The following is a 26,320-nucleotide window of genomic DNA, read 5'->3' as shown; positions in this document are numbered from 1 at the left end:
GCTGTGGGCCTCAGTCTTCTTTGCCCGCACCAATATCCTTAGGTGACACAGTAAACCCTATCTCTGAGCCCCATCGCCCCTGGCGAGTGGTGTTGCCAGCTCACCCACTCAAACTCAGACCCCTTAGCGCATGCCCCCTCAGCCAGAGCTCACGAAGTCAGAGCATGGTCCTCTTCCCTTGCCTTTGCCTACTCAGCATGGATACACTTGAGGGACGTCTATCGCTTTAGGGATGATGGCTCAAGAGGCATTGCCTCTGCTATGGTCACACAACAGGCCATCGCAGCACACTGACAATAGAACAGACGAGCCCTCCACCTTGTTGTGCCATTCTGCACTAGTGGGTCACGGTTAAGTATGTGTAATTAAAAGGAAATTTTCTTCCTAAAATTACGTTTAAATAACAATACCATGACCCACATTTAAGACCCTCCCATTCTTTCCCGCTTTCTGTTCTCCCTGAATGCTGCGCTGGTTGCGGCGAATTGCTGTAAAAAGAGGGTGCTAGTCAGGGATACACAGGGGAGGTAACCTACTTAGGGAGGTTATCGGCTGTAGCTACTTTCGCTTTCTCCGCATAGGCGGGTAGTAGTTTGCAAGGATAGGAATGTCAGACCCCTGCCGGAGTCTGCACTAGTGGGTCACGGTAAGTATGTTATTTAAACGTAATTTTAGGAAGAAAATTTCCTTTTTTAGTGATGAGTGAAAAGCAGAGATAAAATCAGATGCACGGATATGATGAGGAAGGTTGTTCGAGATTCTATATGAGGAGCAGCAAACAGGAAAGAACGTTCACCATGGGTTGTTGTATTGACCTGACGACATTTCGTGAGGGAGTTTAAACACTGATAAGGTCAGAAAAAAAGGTAGGTCCTGTGGAGTGGAAAGTAGAATTGCAGAGACACGCAATTTTGTATTTAATTCTCACTTCAATGAGGAGCCAGTGTAGAGTGCCGAGCTGAGGTGGGGAGAAATGTGATCAGTATGTGGGACTCTGAGAGTCAGACAGCAGCATTGTTTTGAAGTTTTTTAATTTGCTGAAGAAGATTATGTGGACAGCCTATGAGAAGAGAATTACAGTAGTCTATTCATGACAGCACAAAAGCCAAAAAAAGAGGTTTTTTTAGTTTCAACAGAAAGGTACTGATGGATAGAGTTAATCCGACGAAGTTCACAATTGACTATGCATTTTAGATTTACTACCTGAGCATGCATGCTGAGAGTCAAGAATGACTCCAACCAGTCCAAGGTTCTTCGCTGATTTAGATAACTGAACTGTGGCATCACTAACCACAATAGAGGCAGGAAAAGAAATAGATGTAGACATTCTTGCAGAGGAAATAATCATTGCTTCAGTTTTGTAATCATTTAATTTTAGTTTGTTGAATGTCATCCAAGATTTAACATTGAAAATGCAATCCAGCATTGACTGAATCAGACTGTCTATTTGGTTTGGTTCTGCAGACATTTGTAGCGAGTATCATCAGCAAAAGAGTGGTGAAGAACAGAATGACCCGAAATGACATCAGAAAGAGGGGCAGTGATCAGAACAAACAGAATGGTGCCCAGGGCAGAGCCTTGTGGCACACCCTAATAGGAGATCAGGGTTGGTTCAGACTTAAAGTAAACATACAATCTGGAAGCGGTTGGATAGGTATGAAGAAGACCAATTCAGGACTGTTAAATGAATCCCCAAAACATGTTCATGTCTGGAAAAGAGTGTACTGTGGTCTGTTGTGTCAAACACAGCTGACAGATTGAGCAAAGTTAAAATAACATCATACCATGCATAGAAAAAGTGCTAAAAATAAAATATGTTTAAAACATAAGAAGCACATAAATTTTTCCATGTAGTTAACATTGAGAGCACACACACACAAACACACATTGACGTTCAAAATGTCCTGAATGGGTACAGAAGATTAAATGAAATGTTGTTTCTTTCTCATCTTCTGCCATGAAGGTTTTCTAGTGCTATTTATGGCAGCACAACATGGCATGTTCTCTCTTTCGCTTTTTCACTCACTGAAATTGTGGGTTTACAATGGCTGCTTCAAGCTGTCTCGCAGTGAGCTTTAGGATGGTTCAGCCTATTCTGTTTATGTCTGTGGCTTATAGTCCGTAATATTTGTAAAAAAAAAAAAAAAAAAAAAAAAAGGACTTGGGTGCAAACTAATTCCTTTCAAAGTTTTTTTTTTTTTTTTTTTTTCAAGTGATTAGATACTTTTCTTGTATGCATAATGTGATTTTAAAAAGTCTGCCAAAATATAATGGGAGAAGCTAACTGAAAATAAATTTTGAAAATTTGCGTTTTCATCTGCACGCTACTTCTGACACAACAACCATACTACCATTTGGGTGCTGTGGCTGTGAACAATGGATGAGTGTGAAGCACTTTTACCAAATGAAATCCAGTGGTCATATCTTGCGAAGTTCGGCTCAAAAGTTTTCGAATAATGATGAATTGTAATAGAGTTTTATATAGTATAGTATGATATATACTAGTTTAATATGATATATATTGGTATCATATTAAAAAATACTGTAATATAATGATCTGATATGATAATTGATATAATATATGATATGAAATATATAACATTACACATAATATTACTAATACATCATGTTATGTCATGTATTTGTTTATCATTGTTTATTATATAACTTGAAAACACATAATTGTGACATTTATGTAGAGACAGTTTGTTTAAACAACAGTGCCAAATGGATGACAAAGGTTTCTGCATGCACAGTGTCTGCAGCATGACTTGACCTTGTCTCTAATTTGTGTGTGTGGCTGAGTTCAATTTCTTTTGTATGCCACTTCTGTCACGATCAAGAAATGTGTGCGTAAGAACATAAATCTGTGTTCTCTCTCTCTCTCTCTCTCTCTCTCTCTCTCTCTCTCTCTCCTGGCAAAACCACATTCAGACAAGTGATAGGTTTCAAACATTCTTTCTATTCACTGAGACTTTGCATTTCATCAGACCATATCAATCTCGAAATTTAAATCGTGCTGTAATCCAAATTATGTCAAAGTTTCAACTTGGTGAGTCAGATACTTGTGTTCATCATTATAGGTGTAAAACCCAAACCAATCAAAACTTAACATGCCCACTTTGTGGAAATTGCAAAGAAGATGAAGTACATTTTGTCCTATTATGCCTCTTGATTCACTGTTTAAAACAACAGTTTATCCCAGAAAAATATTACAGGCAGCCTACTCTCTTCCGTTTTAGTATGTTAATGTCTTTAACAAATCAAAAGATAGTAAAAAATATGTGTATTTTTGTATCAAGCATTTAAAATAAGAGAGACACTGTGCTCATAACAGACTGTATACCAACATCTTTGTGTGACGGTATAATTATGTTGTTACATATTTTGTTCAGGGGCCTTGGCCTATAATGAATAAACCATTCATTCATTCATTCATTCATTCCTTCTCTCTCTCTCTCTCTCTCTCTCTCTCTCTCTCTCTCTCTCTCTCTCTCTCTCTCCACACACACACACACACACACACACACACACACACACATACACACACGTTTGTCCTTCTGATTCGAAGATGACCATGGCTTCAGGTGGAAGATAGGTGGCTGTGGGTCCAGAGGTGACTGATGAGGCCAATCTGGGCCTTGAAGGCTGGCCCACATGTGGGACACTTGAGTGGATGCTGTCGTGGCAGTGGATGCTGCTTGGGCCTTACGCACAGCATGCTTTCATTGCACCTTGGTGATGCAACTGGCTTCAGCAGCATGGACTCCTGTGGTGGTCTTGCTGCGCCAAGCTGGACGGTCCAGAGCAAGCATTTCCCACATGTTGATGTCAACACCCGAATCTTTGAAGGACACTTTGAGGCAGTCTTTGTAGGGTTTCTTCTGCCCTATAAGTGAGTGCTTGCCCTGACACAGTTCTCCGTACAGCTGCTGCTTAGGCAGTCGACTGGCATTTTGACCACATGTCCAGCCCACCTGGTTTGGGCTTTCTGCAGGAGGGTATAGATGCTGCAGAGGCCAGCTCGTTCCAGGACTTTGACCTCAGTGTCTATGTTCACTGTGCAAAAGAATGTGCTGCCCAGGTAGGTGAAGTTGTTGACTGCCTGGAGGTTCTGCCCCTTCACTGTGATGCACGGCTCCTGGTATGACAGGCTGGTACATAACTTTGGTCTTTTTGGTGCTGATAGTGAGACAGAAGTTGTTACAGGCTTGTGAGAAGCAGTCCATTTCACACTGCATATTCTGCTCAGTGCTGGCGTTGAGTGTGCAGTCATCAGCAAACAAGAAGTCTCAGATGACAGTCCCTTTCACCTTTGTTACAGCCTGCAGGCGCTTGAGGTTGAACAATCTCCTGTTAGTCTTGTACTTGATGTGGATTCCTTCTTCGCAGTCAAGGAAGGCATCTGTCAGCATGGCAGAGAATACCATACTAAACAGAGTCGGGGTGAAAAGACAGCCTTGTTTGATGCTGTTTGTCACTGGGAAGGCCTCTGACTTCATTTTCTGTGGTGAGGGTGTCGAGGTCCTCGTTGATCTCTACCTGGGGCAGGCAAGCAATGGCCTCGTCGTTGATGTTAGCAGGACGGTTGAGGATGTTGTTGAAGTGCTCAGTCCACCGCTCCAGAATCTGCTTCTTCTCTGTCAGCAGCTGGGTCCAATCTGCTTTGAGGAGGGGTGAGGAGCCGGAGGACTGGGATCCATATACAGCCTTATGTGCATTGTAGAAACGCTTTTTGTTGTGGTTGTCTGCTTAGCCCTGGATTCATCCACCTTCATGCTGAACCAGCTGTCCTGCATCTCATGAAGTTTCTTATGCACCTTTCTTTTTGCGTAAGCAAGAGCATCTTCCTTGGCTTGTGACGTGGGGTCATTATGATGTGCTCTGAAAAGTTTATTTTTCTCTGTTGTCAGTGCCTCTGTTTCTTCATAATCGTCATTGAACCAGTCTTGGTTTCTTCAGGTTGCTGGTCTGAGATGTATGAGGGCAGTAGTATAGACAGCGTCTCTGAAGGCCATTCACTGTTCCTGAACGCTTGTCCTGTCTTCCTGTGGTGTGTCTGGCAGTCTACCTTCAAGGTTATCAGCGAGTTCTTCTGCAACCTTGATGCTTTTCAACCTGGAGACATGCAGCCTCTTCACAGTTTTTGACTCACTTGTGTAAACAAAGTGAGTCTATGTTTTAACCCGGTGTTCGGTTGTCTGTGTGTGTGTGTGTGTGTGTGTGTGTCTGTGTGTCCATGGTAAACTTTAACATTGACATTTTCTCTGCAAATACTCTGTCAGTTGACACCAAATTAGCCATAAAAATAGGACAAATTCAGTTCTTTCCAGTCATCTTGTTTAAAACAATATTGCACCTCTGGGATGGGCACAAAAAAAGAAAAAAAAAAAGAAGCCTAATTATATGCAAACTGCATTTACTGTTATATTTATAATTTTTGTATTCTTTAAACTTGGCACTTTGATCTGATATTCTGACCCAACAACAAGAGCAGTCATTATTATCATTTTTTGTTCAAACAGGAACTTCTTTTGCTAAGCATGGAAGTTTTATTTATTTTGCTAACGTTTTGGTGCAGATAGTAAAAAAGGGAAATTACTCTGTAATTAATGCGAGGGGACTTAATTTGCTTTAAACTGATCTTTCTCATCTTAAACATAACATTTTGAAATCATACTCAATACATAAAAAGCTTGTGTGTTTTACTCTCAGTGTACAGGGCTTTCACTATGTTCATTCGCCCAAGTGGTCTTTTTCGGAAAATACTAAAATCAATATGACGAGTGGACTTTACAGATCTGTTGGCTGAACCCTGAAGGTCATGGGCAAAAATCAATTGCATACACATATTTATACACATTCAAAGCGCGTGCTCATGTTCTTCGCGAATGGGAACGATGCCATTTTGTTTCAGGTTGTTGACCTGCCTGTTCAATCCTATATTCAATGGACAATACACGATAACGTGATGGAAAGTTGGAGAAGGAGACCGTTAAATATTTATTCAGAGAAAGATTTGTGAACGTCTCATCACTTACTGGATTATGCCCCAAACTGCCATAAAAATATCCCACAGAATCAGTTTGAATTCACAGTTAAAAATTGTAAACCATGCGAGTTAATACCCTTGAACTGATCACAATGAAACGAAAAAATTTCCAGTCTTGACTTTTCTCAAAATGAAGTCCTTTTCACTTCTTACAACGTTTAAAAGTACTTGTACTTGGCTCTACATGTTATTAGTTTAACAAAATACTAAATTTTCATATCAACTTTAAAACTATAAAACTAGAATGAACATAAAAGAGAAACTGAATCGACTGTGTCGTACTACATTCCCGGTGGGTGTAACTAAACTTGTACATCTATCTAGATCTAGTGAAAAGAGCTTAATGTTGCAGTGTGATTGCGGCGATAGCCATTAAAAAGAATTTTTTATTGCCCAAGATACACCAGAATAATATGATTTAAACAGCGTTCTCACTGCGAATACCGCAATTGATTTATCACCCTTTAAAAAAGTATGTTCAAATGTTAAATTTTAGAACGTCAGTTAAGGAGCCACGATAGTGTAATGGATAAGGCAGTTTCTTCTCACCTGAACACGCGGGGTTCAAATCTGGTTAGGACTTTTTTTCTTTTTTTTTAAACTCGAAGCTTTATACGAGGGTCATTCAATAAATAAGGTGAATTTTTCGGTATAAGGACTTCTAATACAGATAGAAGCTTACTTTTTTTTTTTTTTTCAACGTAGACTCCCAGCACTGTCACACACTTTTCCCATCTGTGCACAAGCTTCCGTATTCCCTCAGCGTAAAAATCTTTGGACTGATGTCTCAGCCAGTCGCTCACAACACTTTTGACTTCATCGTCACTTTCAAACTTCATGCCTCTCGTGAACGCTTTCAAGGGACCAAACAGGTGAAAGTCTGAAGGGGCAAGGTCTGGGCTGTAAGGGGGATGAGGGAGCAGTTCCCAGCCCAGCTCGTTGATGGTCTGCACCGTTCGGGCTGCTGTGTGAGGCCTTGCGTTGATGCAAGATGACTCCTTCTGACTGATGACCCCTGTGTTTGTTCTTTAGCCAAGGTCATCATGGACAATTTTGTGTGCTGTCCCAACAGATAAGCTCAAAGTCCTTGCAATGTCATCCACTGTCACCCTTCTGTCAGACTGAATGAGGTCATTGACTGATTTGATCACCTCAGGAGACCTCACTTCTGTAGGCCTTCCAGGCCTGTCTTCATCCTCAACACTGCTCCGTCCTTCTTTAAACAATTTAGCCCACTTGTAGACATTTTTTCGGCTGAAACATGTGGCACCATACACAGTTGACATTCTCCTATGAATTTCAACTGGTTTGCACCCTTCAGCAACCAAAAACTTGATAACTGACCGCTGTTCAATCCTGGAGCATGCTTCTTGGTCGGCCATCTTTGTTAATCGCCAAAACTCTCAAAGTTTTTTTTTAATCTGCAAAACAAATTAAATCCATGTGAAAAAGAAGTAAAACAAAAAAGAAAAAAAAAAAAGTAAGCTTCTATCTGTATTAGAAGTCCTTATACCGAAAAATTCACCTTATTTATTGAATGACCCTCGTAATAACAAATACAGAACACATTTTAACGATTAGATTTTTTTTTTTTTTTTAAGTGTATCACAAGTGAGTCTTGAAGGCCTTGCCTCTCTTGTCTGACCTTGGGGTCTTCTCATGGGCAGAATGCGAAGGCTGAACTTTGACACAATGAGGCGATGGTTGGTCCAGCAGTCGGCACCACACATGGCTCTCGTCACTCTGACATCCAGCCTGTCCCTCTTCCTGATGATGATGTAGTCTGTAAAATGCCAGTGCCTTGAGTGAAGGTGCACCCATGATGTTGTCTTACGGGTGGGTAGGCGGAACAGGGTGTTGGTGATGACATGGTCATGTGTGCCACATGTCTTGAGCAGAAGGCTGTTGCTGTTACACATGCCAGTGCTGAGTCTTCCAATGATCCTTACCCAGGTTTGGTAGTCTGTCCCTGCTCTGGCATTGAACATTTGAAGTCCCAATGAACAGTGAGCTTCTCTACCTGTGGGACTGCTGAAATGAGGATGTCGAGTTCTTCATAGAACTTGTCTTTAATGTCATCTGGGTTGGTCATGGTGGGAGCGTAGACACTAATCAGCATTGTACGTTTCTTGTCATAGGCAGTCATTGGGATTTGCCAAATTTCACCTCCCCTGTAAACTCACTAAGCTTTCAGAGGGTATCAATGGCTGCCTGATGACACTTCAGCTCCCACTCTCAAACAAGAGTATCCACCACCACATTCTGTAATCTGGCCCTTGTCTGCTAGACGTGATTCGCTGAGAGGTGCTATGTCCACATTGCAGCGAGCCAGCTCTTTGGCAGCCAGTGCAGATCTTCTGTCTGGTCTGTCTGCCTTAAGGTTATCCAGCAGAATTCTCTCGTTCCATGTGCCAAGGTTGAGCACCATCACTTTCTTCTTCGTTTTAGTTTGTTGACTGCTATGAGGGATCCCCACCAGCTGTGATAAGATGGCCAGGGAGAAGTGAAGCAGGCTATGTTTGAGGCACCCTTTCTAGCCCCTTCCTCCATGGAGGTGAGCAGAGCAATCCTGAAGAGGGCTGCTCAGACACCCAGAGGGCTCTCGAACTCCACTGCTGCTTCTGTCCAGTAGAGAGTGACCGTATGCTGCCAGTGTGAAGGTTTGTGACTGCAGCTTCCATTGTATCCACACCTGCTGCTTCACAACTCCCCCATCACCACAGGACTTGAGGTGTTGCATGGTCTGATTTGAAATTGTGATGAGTTTGACTCGGATTAAAGAGAGGGAGAGTTGCTCAGGTCATCAGCCTCACTCTCTTGTCCTGGCGTATCTGGACCCAGTAGCAAGGCATAGTTGAGACGGCTGGAGAAAGTTCAGGATGCAGTGAATGGCCAGCAGTGTTCTGCATATGTGTCACTGCAATCTTTTAGCGCTCCTTGACGCATTGCTGAAAATCATCTTTCTGCCCATTGAACCAGTCATGGTTTCTTCCATGGCAGTTCTTGTGGTGTGCTCACAAGTCTCCCCACCTGTTCTTGGCATCCTCATCTGCCATTGCAGCCAATGGGAGATGTCTCCTCTTCCGCCTGCTCCGCCGTTGGGATGACCTTTTTGTATTTGACCCATACATGGGGGTTGGTTTGTGGGCACCAGGGAGTATCCACACACAGTTTGGCCATGCGCGCAGTATGTTATGTAGGGGGACAGCAACCACCACCTCCCTTAACCCCTAGGCTGTCTATATGCCAAGATAACTCATCACCGCAAGCATGTACGCTTCGCTGCCACAATGACAAGATAACTCGTCATTGAAATATTCTGACTTTTCACTGGTTTGCATTCAGTTTGTTGACAAAAATAGTGGTAGCTTTAGCCTGGGGAATCTTTCTAGATTCTATTCATAGCTAGAAACACCAGCTGTGTCATGAGGCAGTCCTTTATTTGAACGTTTTGGTTGGGTTACTGTCCCAGTGTTTGCCTGGCTCCTCTCCTTGCTCGCTCAACAAAATGTTGGACCGACGCCATGCTCAAGACATGTGACCATGGCGAACTAAATCAACCAAGATTGCTTTCTTTAGCTGATGCTCAGAAAGAATTGAAGCATAAATTCGAAGGAGAAGGCAGTGATGAACATTTATAAGACGATTTGATAGAAAATAAAGGGAGCAATCAAGAGAGTGGCCAAGATACAACTATCAGTGAGTGATGCCGGCTGTACAGATGTTAGCAGATGACAGAACGTGACCGAATTATTAGCAGAACACAGTGTGGGTGATATTCTTGACACTCGGCCAACCCGGTCTGATGAGCACTGGATAAAGTGACTGTGTGAGAGGGGTGAAGAGGAGGGAGGTGGAGACTGAGGTGGCGTGGCCTCACATCCATATTATCACTTGGAGAAATCACATTGCATTGTGTATCTATCTCTTTAAAAAAAATATACATATATATTGTGGTTGTTCTGGTATGATTTTATGTTTGCAGATATCCATTTGTCCAGAAAATATATTTTAGTGCAAATTACATGACTAATGTTTGTAATGAACAAGTTGAAAATGTGACAAAAAACAAAACACTGATTTCAAAACAACAGCATGTCACTAAAAATATATAAAATGGGAAAACAGCATGTGTTTTGTATTCTTTATTCATTTACCTTTCAGAAAATATACACTTTTATGGGTCTTTCTCCAATAACAAAGAGCACAGAATTTTTGGAAAATTTATACCCTTTTTTGTGAAAAAACCCTGGCAAATAGATTTCACTTAAATCTTATTTTCCTGGCAGCGAAAGGGTTAAGCCATCATTAATGATGTGCCAAATCTGGCAGAGACTATCCCTCTCCAGATTGGATTTTCATGTTGGGTTTACTCCCCGCATGCGGCAGGTGGAACTGGGTTACATGGTTACCAGTAGCATGGAAGACCTGATACACACACACACATTGTGTGTGTGTGTGTGTGTGTGTGTGTGCATGTGAGACAGACAACTCTCTGAACACTGAACTGGTTTAATTTGTGAGGCCACCGATATGTAAACAAACTGAGTTGGGAAAAAAATAGGAAAAAAATATATGTGGACATTGCGTCATTGCACATAATACAGTATACTTTTGGTGTGTAAGCAACTGATATTGCAATCTCAAGGCATAAGAACTGTACATCGCTAAATCTCTCAGTGTCAGTTTCAGTCGCTCAAGTAGGCATCATTGCGTTCGGACAAATCCGTATGCACCACACCACATCTGCCAGGCAGATGCCTGACCAGCTGCATAATCCAGTGTGCTTAACCAGACCTTGAGTGCATGTTTATGAATATATTTGTGTACCTGTCAGAGTAGATTTCTTCTGCAGAATTTTTCCAGGGGACAACACTCTCATTGTGATGGGTTTTTTTGTTTTTTGGGGGTTTTTTTTGGGTTTTTTTTTTGTTGTTGTTGCTTTTTTTTCTGTGCACCAAGTGTGTGCTGCACACAGGACCTCAGTTTATCATGTGATTCAAATGACTAGATGCTCAGTTTGATTTTCCAGTCAAACTTAGCAGAAAGGATGAGAATGGAATTCAAACTCACACCCTCATGGACTGTCTATATTGGCAGCTGAGCATCTTAATCATTCTGCCGCCTTCCTCAGACAGAGAGTATCTTCGTTCTGTAATAAGCTAGAGTTTGATCAAGTGTATTTCTGCAATGCTTTACAATCTGTTTGTCTTTAGTCTGTGAGTGGAATAACGTGGACAAACAGAAAGGAAGTGATTTTCATTTTCAGTGTGATCACAAAACGGACATTTATCTGGTTTTTGAGAACATCTGTTGTTAATATTTATCTCACCTGACCCAAGCCTGAGTCCAGTTAATGTTTGTCTAGATTTGGCTATGATGATGGAGTCTCCCGTCGGGCCGACGGCTGAGTAGGCAGGCAGGCTTATCTGTCAGTGTGCGTCCTCATATGGGAGAAGAGGCCAATTCTCGATGCGCAGCACTTCCCACAGGTGTTGCAAGGGAAAATGTCTCCAGAAGTTGAGCCCTGCTTCCTTCGCTCACACTTCTCCTTAATGGCCAGCGTTCTCTTGTTTTCAAACGTCTTTATGCCACTAGAGCACAGCATCCTCCAGTGAGAGCGGTCAAGGGCATCAGTTTCCCAGGAAGCAATGTCTATGTCACTGGCTTTGAGGTTTGTCTTCAAGGTGTCCTTGAAGCGCTTGCAGGATCTTCCAAGTTCACGGTGGCCTTCCTTCAGCTGGCTATACAAAAGGATCTTCGGGATCCTGCTGTCTGTCCTGTGGACAACGTGTCCTGTCCAGCGTAGCTGGCACTGGATCAGCAGGCTTTCGATGCTGGGCAGGCCGCTCCTCTCTAGGACCTGGAGGTTGGAGACCCTGTCTTGCCACTTTATGCCAAGGATCTTTCGTAGGCATCTCTGGTGAAACTGCTCAAGTTGTTGAATGTGACGGTGATACGTCGTCCATGTTTCACAGCAGTACAACAAGGTGGTCAGCACAACAGTTCTGTAGGTTTTGATTTTGGTGCTGAGCCTGATGCCTTTGTTGTTCCACAGCCTGTTGTTAAATCTGCCAAAGGCGGAGCTGGCCTTGGCGATGCGCAGTGTTACTTCTGCATCAAGGGCTCCGTTGCTGCATAGGGTGCTGCCCAGGTAGCAAAACTTGTCGACTGACTTGATCTCTTGTGTCATCGATCTTGATTGCAGGTGGGGGGGAGGCACTGTGCGCTAGCTGGTTGGTACATGGACTCGGTCTTGCTGAGGCTGATGGTGAGTCCAAAACGCCTGCAGGATGTTGAGAACCTGTCCATAATGAACTGCATGTCCTCATGGGTGTGTGCAGCAAGCACGCAGTCATCAGTGAAGAGGAACTCTCTCTCAACAGTGCCTCAAACACCCTGGACCTGGCGTGGAGTCGCCGCAAGTTGAAAAGTTTGCCATCTGTGTGAAACTGAATGTAGATGCCCCAGTCACAGTCTTGGAAGGCGTCAATCAGCATGGCAGAGAAGAGAATGGAGAACAGTGTGGGTGCCAGGACGCAGCCCTGCTTCACTCCATTTACCACAGGGAATGGATCCGACATGTCAGTATTTTCCTGTACTCTCGCCTGCATGCCATCGTAGAATGATACAATCAGCTGGATTAGGCTCTCTGGGCAGCCGAACTTTAGGAGGATCTTCCACAGACCATGGTGGTTAACTGTGTCGAAGGCCTTAGTCAGGTCTACAGAGACCATGTGGAGCTCCTTGTTCTGCTCACGGCACTTCTCTTGCATCTGGCGTACGGCGAACACCATGTCACATGTTCCCCTGCCTGAGCGGAAGCCGCACTGTGCTTCAGGGATGACTGTGTTTGAGACATGGTCAACCAGTCTGTTCAGTATAATGCAGGCAAAGATCTTGCGAGCGATGCAGAGGAGAGAGATTCCACGATGGTTATCGCAGGATGTTTTGTCTCCCTTCCGTTTGTAAATGTGGACAATTGAAGCATCCTTGAAATCCTGAGGGACCTCCCCTGTCTCCTGGATAGACTGGAACAGGGCGGTCAGCTTGTCTGTCAGCACCTTGCCTCCACACTTGTAGATGTCAGCCTGGATTTCATCCGCTCCTGGTGCTTTTCCTGACGTTGTCAGCTTAAGGGCCTTCCGGGTCTCAGCCTTGGTGGGAGGGGCAGCTAGTGAGTCATTGACTGGTAGCTGTGGGGGGGCTGCAATTGCCTTGTCAGATACGGACGAGTCCCTGTTGAGGAGGGTGTTGAAGTGCTCTGCCCAGCAGGCAAGGATGTCTTTCTTATCTGTCAGGAGAGTGGTCTGGTCCAAGGCTCGGACAGGGGTTGATCCTGTGACTCTCGGCCCATACACAGCTCGGAGACCATCATGGAAGGTCTTCATGTCGTGAGCATCAGCAGCGGACTGAAGCTCTTCAGACTTTCTCTCCCACCAGGTGTTCTTCATCTCACGCAGCCTCTTCTGTATGAGTTGCATGGTTTGCAAGAACTGGTTCTCCTCCTTCTTGCAGTCTTTATCGGAAATGTGATCCTGATGCTGTATATGCAGTATGTTCAGGAGCTTGGAGATTCCAGAGTCGTTCTCGTCAAACCAGTCTTTGTGGCTCCTCTGTACAAAGCCAAGTGTGTCAGCTGCTGCTGTGTACACAGCATCTCTAAAGGTGCTCCATACCTCTTCTACATCAGTAGATGCAGGAGTTTCTTGGAGAGCTGCTTGGATTTGCTGCTGCAGCACGTCCTTGGTGACAGGGAGGCGGTGGATGTTCAGCTTCAGCCTGTTCAGCCTGAGTCCAGTTAATGTTTGTCTAGATTTGGCTATAGTAATGACATTAATATATATATCTCTGTGGCTCCAAGATTGAGTTGAATGAGCAATATGTCACAAAGACACAGAGAGTACAGTATACTCCCTGTAAATCATTGCATTGGGAGTTTTTGGGTGGAAGTTTAGCAAACACTTACAAGAAATAAATCTAAATGTACAGACTCTTTTTCAGACCTGTATAAACCCCCCACTTCAGATGTGTATAACAGCATAGGTTTTACTTGGATGTCAAATAATTTAAAGAAAATTGACGTATCCAACTTGCCCAGAGCCCACATTATCTTCGAAACCTCTGTGACTTTACTTTTAGCATGTCTGCAGCATTCTTCTTGGGCAGTCTCAAAGGACATTTTGGTGGTAAACATGAACTCAAGATATTTATGGCTGTTGACATCATCAGTGCTTTTCCCTTTAAAGAACCTTCTTTTTTGTTTTGTTTTGTTTTGTTTCTGCTTAGGTAGTAGATATCTTCCCTTACAAAAGACCATTATCTTTGTTTTCTGCAAATTGACTGTGAGACCAAGCCTGTTTGACGCCCTTGCCAGATTGTCTAACTGGTTCTGGAGTCAAACTGGGGTCAGAGACAGTAAAACTCTGTCATCTGCATATAACAATATAAAGAATACCTGCAAACCTGGGATAAATTGGAACCCATGCTTACCATTACAGTTTAAGACATCAGTAACCTCAGTGATCAGGAAAGAGAAAATCAGTGGAGACATCAAACAACCTTGTTTCACACCAGAAGAGCAGTCAAAGAACTCTGAAAATTCAGAGCCCCATTGGACACAACTTTTACAGAACTGTACATGCCTTTGAGCATTGCAACATTTTTGGTGACTTCTGTAGTCTTTGCAAAATATTTCATAGACTGTATCTGTCCACAATATCAAAGGCCTTTTGGTAATCAATAAAGACAACATGAAACTTGTTATAAAACCCTGTTATAACCAAACAAACATTTCTTGATCATTGACATAAGAGTAAAAATGTGATTGACTGTTGAGTAATGTTTTATGATAGCCTGCTTGCTCAGAACTGGTTTTCCCTTCAGCTTTTGTATAAATGCTGGGGGTTAGGGGGTGCACGGGAAGAGTAGTACCTCTGGAGGGGGTTCTTGTCATGCTTGTCACGTTCTTCCGGGAGTGGTTTGTCCTCTGTTGGTCCCCACCGGCACCCAGCTCTCACCTATGGGTCCTAGAAGCTGCTAGCATGCGGCAGCGCCCAACCCCCGGGCAACGGCCTTGACAGGCTGGCTAAACTAGGTTAGGGTAGCCGACGGGTCTCAAACCCTCGGTGAGTTAGAGCTTGTCTACCCAAGCATGTGAAGACTGGATCCGGCGGACTCTGTGGAAGAAACCTTCATGGTTCAACGGAGAGGAAGGCGGTTGCAGCAGAGCACTGTGGAGTGCTGAGGGCAGGATGAGGCACATAGGACATCCTGGTCATCCACTGCATCCATTTCCATCTTCAGTCGTCTTGACCACGTCTTGCCACTGGATACAGACGGTCTCAGACAAGAGAGTGAGGTCGACGGTGTGCAACTCCTCCTCAATATAAACAAAGTCATCGCGCAAGTCATCAGTCATCCTTCATCCCATAGCATCATTTTCCCCAAACCCTGTGGCGACAGGCGAGCGACGAAGCGACAGGTGTGGGTACACTGGCAGTCGTAGCCGTGGACCTGCACACAGGCCATAGGGTCATTTTTCACCGACTGGAGCAGCAGTGGAGATCGGCAGCCCCCTGAGCGACTGAGCAGCCCTCTTCAGGACAGCACTGCTCACCTCCATGGCATAAGGAAGGGGCTAGGAAAGGTGCTCTAAACATTGTCTGCTCCACACCACCCTAGTCAGCATACCGTGGCTGACGGGGACCCTACTCAAGCGGTCGACACACAAAGGAAAGAAAGAAGAAAACAAGGAGCACCCCATTGACCATTGCCACATGGAACGTGTGTACGCTTCTGGACAGAGGCGACTCAGCCAGACCACAGAGACGCACAGCACTCATAAAGAGTGAATTAGCCAGGTACAACATCAACATCGCTGTCTTAAGTGAGACCAGACTGGCAGAAGAAGGCGAACTCTGTGAGCGAGGCGCAGGCTACACCTTCTTTTGGAGTGGTTGCGGACCTGAGGAGAGACGTGAGGCTGGAGTTGGCTTTGCAGTGAAGACAACCCTCGTTGGCAAGCTGGCTGGCCCCCCGAAAGGAGTGAACGATTGCCTGATGATGATGAAACTCCCTATATGCAACGGGAAGAAGTTTACCACTATTGTCAGTGCCTACGCGCCTACCATGACCAACCCGGATGAGATCAAGGCCAAGTTCTATGAGGACCTGAACGCTGTCATCACCACTGTTCCCAACGCAGACAAGCTCATCATTCCTGGTGACTTTAACGTGAGAGTTGGTTGTGACAGCACCTCCTGGGAAGGCGTGATTGGGAAGCATGGGGTTTGTAACTGTAACAGCAATGGCCAACTACTTCTCCAGACGTGCCGAGCACGACCTTCTTATCACAAACACCATCTTCTGCCTCCCTACCCGCAACAGGACGTCATAGATGCATCCTCGCTCTGGGCATTGGCATCTCATCGACTTTGTCATCGTCAGGAAGAGGGACAGGCAGGACGTATGAGTCACGAGGGCCATGTGCGGCGCTGAGTGCTGGACAGACCACTGCCTTATTGTCTCCAAGCTCAGCCTCTGCATCCAGCCCAAGAGACGGCCTCAGGGCATGAAAGCACCCAGATGTCTGAATGTCAACAAGCTGGAGCTAGGCAACATCAAGCAGAGCTTTGCTGACACCCTGGAGGAACGCCTTGAGTCCACCGTGCTGGACAACCAGAATGTGGAGGCAGCATGGGGCGCACTGCGTGAGACGGTGTACAACACTGCCATGGAGTGCCTGGGGCCTTCTGTCAGGAAGCACAAAGACTGGTTTGATGAGAACTGCACTGAGATCAAGCAGCTGCTAGAAGACAAATGCCAAGCCTACAGAGCCCACATTGAAGATCCCAAGTCACAGTCAAAGAAAGACATACTGAAGAGCACATGCAGCACCATCCAGCTGAAGCGCTGGCAGATGCAGGATTCCTGGTTGAGCAACAAAGCTGATGAGATCCAGGGTTTTGCAGACAGGAACGACATGAAGAACTTCTATAACAGCCTGAAAGAAGTCTACGGTCCCACCACCTCTGGATCTGCTCCACTCCTGAGTGCTGATGGTTCTGCCCTGATTACTGACAAGGACGGGATCCTTGAGAGATGGGCTGAACACTTTGACAGCGTACCGAACCGCCCTTCCACCATCAGTGATGAAGCCATCGACCGACTCCCCCAGGTGCCAGTCAGTGAGTCGTTGGATGCCATTCCAACTTTGGAGGAGACCCAGAAAGCTATCCGTCTGCTTTCCAATGGCAAAGCCCCTGGCTCAGACTGCATTCCAGCTGAGGTCTACAAAGAAGGTGGTATGGCGCTGACTGAGAAGCTTCATCAGCTATTCCAGCTTATCTGGCAGCATGAGGCAGTTCCACAGGACTTCAAAGACGCTTCCATCATACACCTGTACAAGTGCAAAGGAAATCGTCAGGCCTGTGACAACCATCGTGGAATATCCCTGCTGTCCGTCGCAGGCAAGACTCTGGCCAGAGTGCTACTCATCCGTCTCATAGCGCACCTTGAGCAAGGTCTCCTACCAGAGAGCCAGTGTGGCTTCCGGAAAGAGCACGAGACTATCGACATGGTGTTTGCTGCCAGGCAGCTCCAGGAGAAGTGTCAGGAACAGAATGCCGACCTTTACTCCACCTATGTCGATCTGACCAAGGCCTTCAATACTGTTAGCAGAGATGGCCTTTGGAGAATCATGGCGAAGTCCGGATGTCCCAGAAAGTTCATCACCATCATACGGCAACTACACGATGGGATGCTGGCCCGAGTCCAAGACAACAGAGAGACTTCAGAACTATTCCCTGTCTCCAACGGAGTCAAGCAAAGGTGTGTTCTTGCCCCCACCCTGTTCAGTCTCATGTTTTCAGCCATGCTGACAGATGCCTTCAGAGACGCTGACGTAGGCATTGGCATCAGGTACTACACAGATGGCTCACTCTTCAACCTCAGGAGGCTTCAAGCAAAAACCAAGGTGAGGACAGACACTGTCAACAACTTCCTGTTTGCTGATGACTGCGCTCTCAATGCTGCCTCCGAAGCTGACATGCAACACAGCGTCGACAAGTTCTCTGCTGCCTGTGACAACTTTGGCCTCACAATCAGCACAAAGAAGACTGAGGTGATGCACCAGCCAGCTCCAGGAAAGCCTTACGTTGAACCAAACATCTTCATCAACGGGCAACGACTGAACGCGGTGGGCAAGTTCACATACCTGGGCAGTACGCTCTCTCACACAGTTGTCATCGACGACGAGGTGAATGCCAGACTCGCCAAAGCCAGCACTGCCTTCGGCAGACTCCATAAGAATGTTTGGAACAGGAGAGGCATCACCCTGGAGACGAAGCTCAAAGTATACAAGGCCATAGTTCTCACTGCACTGCTCTATGGATGTGAATCATGGACGGTCTACAAACGCCACGCCAAAAAGCTGAACCACTTCCACACCACCAGCCTCAGAAAACTTCTCGGCATAAAGTGGCAAGAGAAGATCCCTGACACAGAGGTGCTCACTCGTGCAAACTTGCCCAGCATCTACACCATCTTAATGCAGGCCCAGCTGTGCTGGGCAGGCCATGTAGTTCGCATGCCAGATCACCGGCTCCCCAAGAAACTGCTGTACGGCGAACTCCAACATGGCAAGCGCTCCCATGGAGGCCAAAAGAAGCGCTTCAAAGACACTCTGAAAGCTTCTCTGAAGGCCTTCAACATCAGCCACGACACATGGGAGCTGAATGCAATGGACAGACCAAAGTGGCGTTCAGCTGTCCACAAAGGTGCCAAATCCTGTGAGGCCAACAGAATCGCTGCAGCAGAGCAACGCAGACAGGCCAGGAAAAGCAGTGCCAGCAAGCCCTCACAGCTGCCACCATCCCCTGTCCACACTGCGTCAGAACCTTCCAGGCGGGATTGGCCTGACCAGTCATCTGTGCACCCACAGAGCCCATCCCACCCACCCCCAGGATGACTAGAGGGTCCTAGTCGATCCCGACGGACGAACCACCATTTGTATAAATGCTGGTTTAGGATAGAACTGAGAAGTAAACATCTTGCTAATTATGCTTAACAGGGAAATACACCTTTCTGAAGTAAGGGTACAACGACAGATTTTGTCCATGCCTCTGGATTCTGACCACTATTGTAGACCCGATTAAAAAGTTTTGTCAGAAAGGGAACGGTTTTGTTTTCATCCATATTCAGAAACTCGCCTAAAATTTGATCAAGGCTGGCTGCTTTTCTTGTCCTGTGACTTAACACTATAACAGCCTGATGGACTTCCTCCTACCTTTCTGAACTGTTGACCAAAACTTTGTACTATCATTTTTGTTTTCCAGCAGGCTATCTAGCACCTGTTTCAGTACTTTTTTTCTTTTTTTTTTATCTGAAATTTTTTGGTATTCTGATCCTTTTTGCTTGTATATTGCTTTGTCATTTTTATTCCCCGTCCGATTTGACTGCTCTGCCTGCCTCATGTTTTTTCTGTTTACATTCATTGTCTCTGTGGCTGCCTTCACCTGTACACTCCATCTCGCTGTCTATGATCAGCTTCGGATCCACTCTGTTTACACATACCCAGATTCAAACACTCCACTGTTGGATGCCGTTCTTTCTCTGTCACTGGACCTTGCACTTGGAACGAACTTCCTCTTTCACTTCGTTAGGTCTCTGCACTCAGCTCTTTCAAGTCTGGCCATAAAACCCACCTCTTCACAAGATGGCCTCCTTCCTCTGCCTCTTCCTTGTCTTCAGTTTCTTCAGTTTTAGAGTTATGCATGCGTGTGAATGGCTGGTGTGAAAGCACTTAGATCTGTCTCTGCACAAGATTCAGCGCTATATAAATACTATCATTATAGAACACAAAGGTTATACCAGGATGGAGTGTTGTGTCTTCTGCTGAATTCTGCTGAAGTGTTCATATATTGCAGGAGCGATTGAATATTGACAAAAATTAGTTTAAGCTATTAGATTGGGGGGGTTAAAGAAAATAATAAATGTTAGCATGATTTGGCCTAGCTCAGTAGTTTTGTATTGTTCCAAGGAGTACTTGGGAGTGAGAGATCTACAAAAACACATATGCACCACCACTCATTTTCTTGACTTCCCTGCACATTCATGGGCTGACACCCAGCATGCATAAACCACAACAAGATTCATCAGCAAGTTGATGGTGTTGTAAAAGGAAAAAGGTGTCATGTCAATAAGCTGCAATTAAATGACGATAAGACTGAATTTATGATAGCCTTTCCAAAGAAGTTTCGTCAACATCCTTTCTTTCCTGACTTTGATCTGATTAATAGAACACCTGTTTCACTTTCTGCTTCTCTTCACAGTCTTCGTGTAATCCTAGACCAGTCTCTTTCCTTCCAACAGCACATTTCGAATATCTGTAAAGTTGCCTATCTGGAATCAGTTCTATCCACCACTATCTCTCAGCTGATGCAACCAAGACACTTATATGTGCTCTGGTTCACTCAAGATTGGATTACTGCAATTCGTTTTTGGCCGGCCTCCCCAAATGTCTGTTAGACAGACTTCAACAAATTCAGAATAACTCTGCCAGACTCTTTTGCTGAGCTTCTAAATTTGACCATGTTTCTCCTCTCCTTCAGTCTCTCCACTGGTTGCCTGTTTCTGACCAGTTGGACTAAAAGCTATCCACCCTGACCTTTTCTGCAATCAACAGATCTGGCCCCAAGTATCTTTCTGAACTCCTCCATATCTGCACTCTGCCTTGCCAGCTCCGTTCTTCCTCTGATACTCGACTTCTCAGGATACCTCACATCAGAAGTAAGACCTATGGACACAGATCGTTTTCTTTTCAGTCGCCAAAGATGTGGAACAAGCTCCCTGATAACCTCTGTCAATCTGATTCCCTTGCTTCTTTTAAATCTGGTCTTAACTCTTTCCATACGAACGGCGAAAGCCGGAGACGACGTTAACAGCGTTTCACCCCAATTACCATCATCAAAATATTGCAAGCGGAAGGCTCTTATACTGAAGACGTGAATGTGGACAAAGAATACCACAATTCTGACGATGGAAGCTAAATGTTGGGTCATTCAGACACCCACTGGACATCCGAGGGGTCTGTGTAGAGGAGAAGAGAGGACTGGCCGTACTGAGTGAGTTAAAACTCGCCTCTTCCCCCAGCAGAAAGTTCTTTTGTGGCAGGTCCACTTCCTTTGCTTGAGCTGTACTTGACAATGTGTGTATACATATGTATGTGTACATAACTACATGCATGTATATGAATGTGTATTTGTGTGTGTGTGTGTGCGCACACGCACACACTCATGCGTGCATGTGTGTCTGCTCATGTATGTTTGTGTTTGTGCATGCCTGTGTGTGTGCATGTGTTGAGGGTAGCTGCTATGTATATATGTATGTTAAGATGTATGCATACATTGTGTGTGTGTGTGTGTGTGTGTGTGTGTGTGCGTGTGTGTGTGTGTGTTTATTTTATTTTATTTTATTTTTTGTCACATTTTGTGTGTGTATGTAACATTGATGTAATGTGTTATGTAAACAAAAGTGTTTTTGTAGAGCACCTAGAGCAGATTCCTGGACAATGTGCTGTATAAGTATCCATTATTATTATTATCATTATTATTATCATCATTATTATTATGATTATTACTTTTCTGTGGTCTCCAACATACTTATAATGTAACTTGGTTTTGAGTAGAATTATAAACATGCATTGGTACAACTTATGTTGGACAGTACTGGGGCTTTACACTCAATAAAATGTATTATGCATTGTAGTAGTTACACATTACTTGTGATGTGTTTCTATATTGTCGGACAGCAGGTGAAAGAAGATGGATCGAGCAGTGGTACTGGTAGACATGGACTGTTTCTATGTCCAAGTAGAACAACGACTGAACCCAGCCTTGAAGGGCAAGCCTTGCGCCGTCGTGCAGTACAAAACCTATAGAGGAGGAGGGTAAGTTAGGAAATGTGTGTTGTAATTTACAGGAATAATGATTTGCAGTATTGCACTGACATTGTCCATAAATGATGAAGATTATGCTGTATTGGTTATAAAGAGAATTGAAAACAGAATGGAAAAAAATGAACAAAGCAGGACACTGTTGTGCAATACTACTTGACATATTTTATTTTTGGGGGGAAGAGGGAGGGGAATCAACTGTTAGACCATAGATTGTAATATAATGCTGGACGTAATAAACTTTAAAAACTTTTCCATGGCTGGAAAAGTACTTGGAAAATATGGCTTGCCCTAAAGGGCCAGGAAAAGTCTAAGTTAAAATGACAACAACAACAGAAACCTTGACCAGTTCCATTCAACAAAGAGCTTAATGCATTCAATGTAACAAAAACAAGTGATCAAAATTGGACATCGGTACTCAGATATCTGCCAGTCTCTTTCATCAGCAGTGTAGCAGATGAATTTTTGACATTGTCTGGCTTTAGTTTGGTATGACAATTTTCAGTCTGGTTTGGAAAAGGCCCAGAAAAAGTATATGCATGGAATTTTGTTTGGTCACATATGTGGGAACCCTGTTTGGACAAGGGTGTGAAATTTTCAGGAATACACACGTTTTACTCATAAGACAAATGCATGATTTCAGGTCAGTGATGTTCACTATCAAATTGCAAGTTTACAGGTCATTAACAAAAGCAGAAGACTTTCTGGGTTTGTTTACTCATTTCTGTCTGTTCTTGAGGTGTTGTGTAATGCTAAGCATCACTGAATTTGGAACTATGTACACTTGAGAATTTGTGGGGCAAAGGAACTGTTCTTATTTATTATTGAATATATATAATCGACTTTTTTAAAAACTTTTTTTTCAGTGGTGAGAATTTGATTTGGAACACGCCATTTTGAACAATGAATAAGGTAAGGTCTAGAAAATAAAAAGCCCAAGAGGGACATTTTATACATTTCTGATTTTTCTTTCAGCATCATTGCTGTAGGCTATGAGGCACGTGCATTTGGTGTGACTCGGAACATGATGGGGGATGATGCCAGAAAAGTGTGTCCTGACATTCAGTTTGCCCGGGTACCTGAAGTCAGAGGGAAAGCAGATCTCACAAAGTGAGTCTGGCAGGGTTTGTGTGTGTGTGATGTGTGTGCATGCATGTTTGTGTTGTGTGTGTTAGTGAGAACAAGTCACCAAGCGCGTATTTGCATACTCAGATATGTGACCATCTCCCACGAAATGATGGATAACTCTTGCTGCATTCAGTTGCGCTACAGGCAAAAACAGTGCTGAGGGTCCATCTGGGGTAAATCGAGTTTTTTGCGCCAGTGCATAGTTCAACCTCTAAATTACAACATATCTCGCTGTTTTTGCTGAATTCAAAAGTTCTATAAAATTGAAAATTTAGTTAATTTCTGCACCTACGTGCTGATATTGTGGAGCAATTATTTTTAAAAAACAGTATATTTAACAGTAATATTTATTCAATATCTTAATAGAATACATTATCACAAAAGAAAAAGAAATACTAAAAATAAACATATAGGTAAATACATAAAAAGATAATAAAGTGGAAATGGAAGATATTTAGAGGGCAAATCACTGAAATAAAGAATGAACAAAAATGGGCCACACTCATTAAACCCCTGCGCACCCACTCACACTGGCACACACTGGCATATTTAAAGTACAAAAGATAAAAAATAAATTAAAGAAATTCACAGGTTTATTTCAATTCTTAACAAAATCAAAATTTAGATGTGCATCATTCTAATTTTGATGTAAAAGAAATGAAAACAAAAGAAGCTTTGTTTAGAGATCAAGAGGAGGAAACTCTTTTACACCCCAAAACAACCATTCAAAATTACATTAATATTATCATCAAGTGTGAATATCATTGCCCAAAGCATGTACAGACCCTAGTTTGATAACCTGCCTAACTTTCACAGGCATACAGCTAAAACAAACACCCATTACTAGGGAAAAATCTCAAGAGTCAGTTGCAAAACTTTAAAGCAGTTTTTCTCAAAATGGCTGCCACACTACTAACACACTTTGAACAACCTCAACTTCTACATTTTTTAACCCAGAAACATGTTTAAAACATAATTGGAAAGGTTGTTTCGTCTTCTTTCCAATGGTATATACATATATCTTTATTTCCTCAAAAATCGACTTATCTGTCGTTTTGTAGAAGCTGGTCACATATGTGTGCATTTGCACATGAATATATGCATGTTTATGCATGTGTGCATCCATACCTATCTCATGACTTTGTACACTTGTTTGTACATGCATGCTTACTTTGAATATATATGCATTCAAATGTGTGTGTATGTATGCGTGTTGATTTCATGACTGTATGTTTGTCTGTGTGAATCAGAATCAGAATCTGTATTAACTGCCAACTAAACCTAAAAAAGGTTTATAAGACACTCAAACAGAGTTATATATTCCACACACAAAAATTAAGTCATCAGTAAATGAAATGAAATATAGAACAAGAAACTGAATAAGTTCTCTGTGCTATGATGTTTTGGGCTGCAGTTATAGACAAATTTTCCAAACAATTTTGAAAGTTTGTCTTCATGCATCAGCCGAAAGGGTTTGATAGTGTTTGGAAGGTATTTATGCTGAGTTTTGTCTGGCTATTCCAAGATATTGTAATATAATACAGGGTTCGTCATTAACATTTTTTCACATGAGCGCCTGCGCTCTAGTTTCAGAATTTTGATGAGCGCAAACTGAAAACTAAGAGCGCACACTAAAAACATAGAGCAACAAGTCTCAAACATAAATTCATTTTGATTTTGCACGGCTGCGAAATCGATCGTGTGCTCCACTTTTCTACTCTTCAAGTCTGAAGAGCGCTCCTTTGCATAGCCTCCCCTGATTCACTAGGCCTACTTCCGGTTGAACTAACAAAACGTAAACAGACGGCTTTCAAACTTCGGTAAATGCAAAACGATCGCGCTTTTGACTCTTGTTTGTGATGGACAATGGAATAACAATTTAGATACAGTAGTGTATGCTTATGTCTTTTCAAAATCAAGAGCGCAAGCGCTCTGAGTCAAGGAATTTTCCAGAGCGCAGTTTGTTTTTTCAGAGCGTTCCGCTCAGCGCTCTCGTTAGTGACGAACCCTGTAATAATAAGGTAATCCATGTTCGCTGTTTTGTCTCCTTTTTAAGCATATCGTCATAAACAAGTTTAATATATGAATTTGTGCCTGTGTTTGTGGAACCAGAATCTTATTTTTGACTAATCACTTTTAAAGTTAAGGGATATTTACCTACGTCATTTAGTACTGCTAAATTTGTGGGTTTTTTCTGGACTTCCAATGTTTAAAAAGCTTAAATGAACATGTTCATGTGGAAAATTGTTTATGAGATTAATTATACAGCTATGTATACATACTTTTTATCAAACTGAAGCACTACATTGTATTCCTTTTTTTATATATAGTTTTGTGAACAAACCTGCATGCAAAATGATTCCAAAAACTTTTTTTAAGATCTACAATACCAGCATTTAGTCTCTTTTTGATATTTTTAATGATTTCATCAACTATTTTTCTAACACTAAGATATGGTCTGTAGTCCAGAAACCTTTTCTAAAACTGGATTGTTTTGGGGTTTTTTTTTGCAAATAAATTGTTTGGTTTTAAATAATCAAACAATCTGCTGTTGAGGATAAACAAAGTAGATAACTTAATGAACAGAGCAGTTGACCTTTATTCCTCTGTAATTGTAACTTAATAAACAGAGCAGTTGACCTTTATTCCTCTGTAATTGTTTGGGTTTGATTTATCACCCTCTTTATGAATTGGGTTACAGATACCATTTTTTTTTCATTAATCTGGATAACATCCAGTTTTCAGAACATAGATACAGTTTTGATTGTAGGAATTAAGTCTTGTAAAACAGCTTTGACTACTCATTTCTGATCTCATCAGTTATTGTTATTCAGTTTTTGGCAAGCCTTATTGTTTCTGGTTCAGATATATCATTATCTAGATTACTGTTATTACAATCCATGTTAAAACATTTTTCATTTCTTTTTGAGTTTCTCAGTCATATTTTTGCTTTCCTCATCCATCCCAAGTAAGTGGGTTATCAGTCTTTAAACTGACACAGATTGTGCGTTTTGATGCATTTCCATAGTTTTTAGCTGTTTAATTTTTTTCTGTAATGTATTTGGATCACATGCTAGATCTTTGTTTAGCTAGTTACCTAGTTTTGATGTATATGTTCTTTATTCTGTATAATAACCCAGTGTTGCTCTTTGTGTGTGTGTGTGTGTGTGTGTGTGTGTGATAAG

At 43.1% G+C, this 26,320-nt stretch overlaps 1 protein-coding gene across 1 annotated transcript in view; it reads left to right on the top strand.

Moving 5' to 3' along the window:
• LOC143296061 (DNA polymerase eta-like) overlaps nt 1-26,320 on the top strand; it is a 128,383-nt gene that overhangs the window by 10,278 nt on the left and 91,785 nt on the right. The window contains exons 2-3 of the mRNA XM_076607813.1: nt 21,864-22,001; nt 22,983-23,117. Coding sequence (XP_076463928.1) covers nt 21,877-22,001; nt 22,983-23,117 — 260 coding nt within the window. The 5' untranslated portion in view covers nt 21,864-21,876. The remainder of the gene's footprint in view (nt 1-21,863; nt 22,002-22,982; nt 23,118-26,320) is intronic.

Source organism: Babylonia areolata, chromosome 21 (genome assembly GCF_041734735.1).
Source record: "Babylonia areolata isolate BAREFJ2019XMU chromosome 21, ASM4173473v1, whole genome shotgun sequence".
In the NCBI taxonomy this organism is placed as follows: domain Eukaryota; kingdom Metazoa; phylum Mollusca; class Gastropoda; order Neogastropoda; family Buccinidae; genus Babylonia; species Babylonia areolata.
The sequence above is the reverse complement of the archived record's forward strand: the minus strand, read 5'-3'. Positions and strand labels throughout refer to the sequence as shown.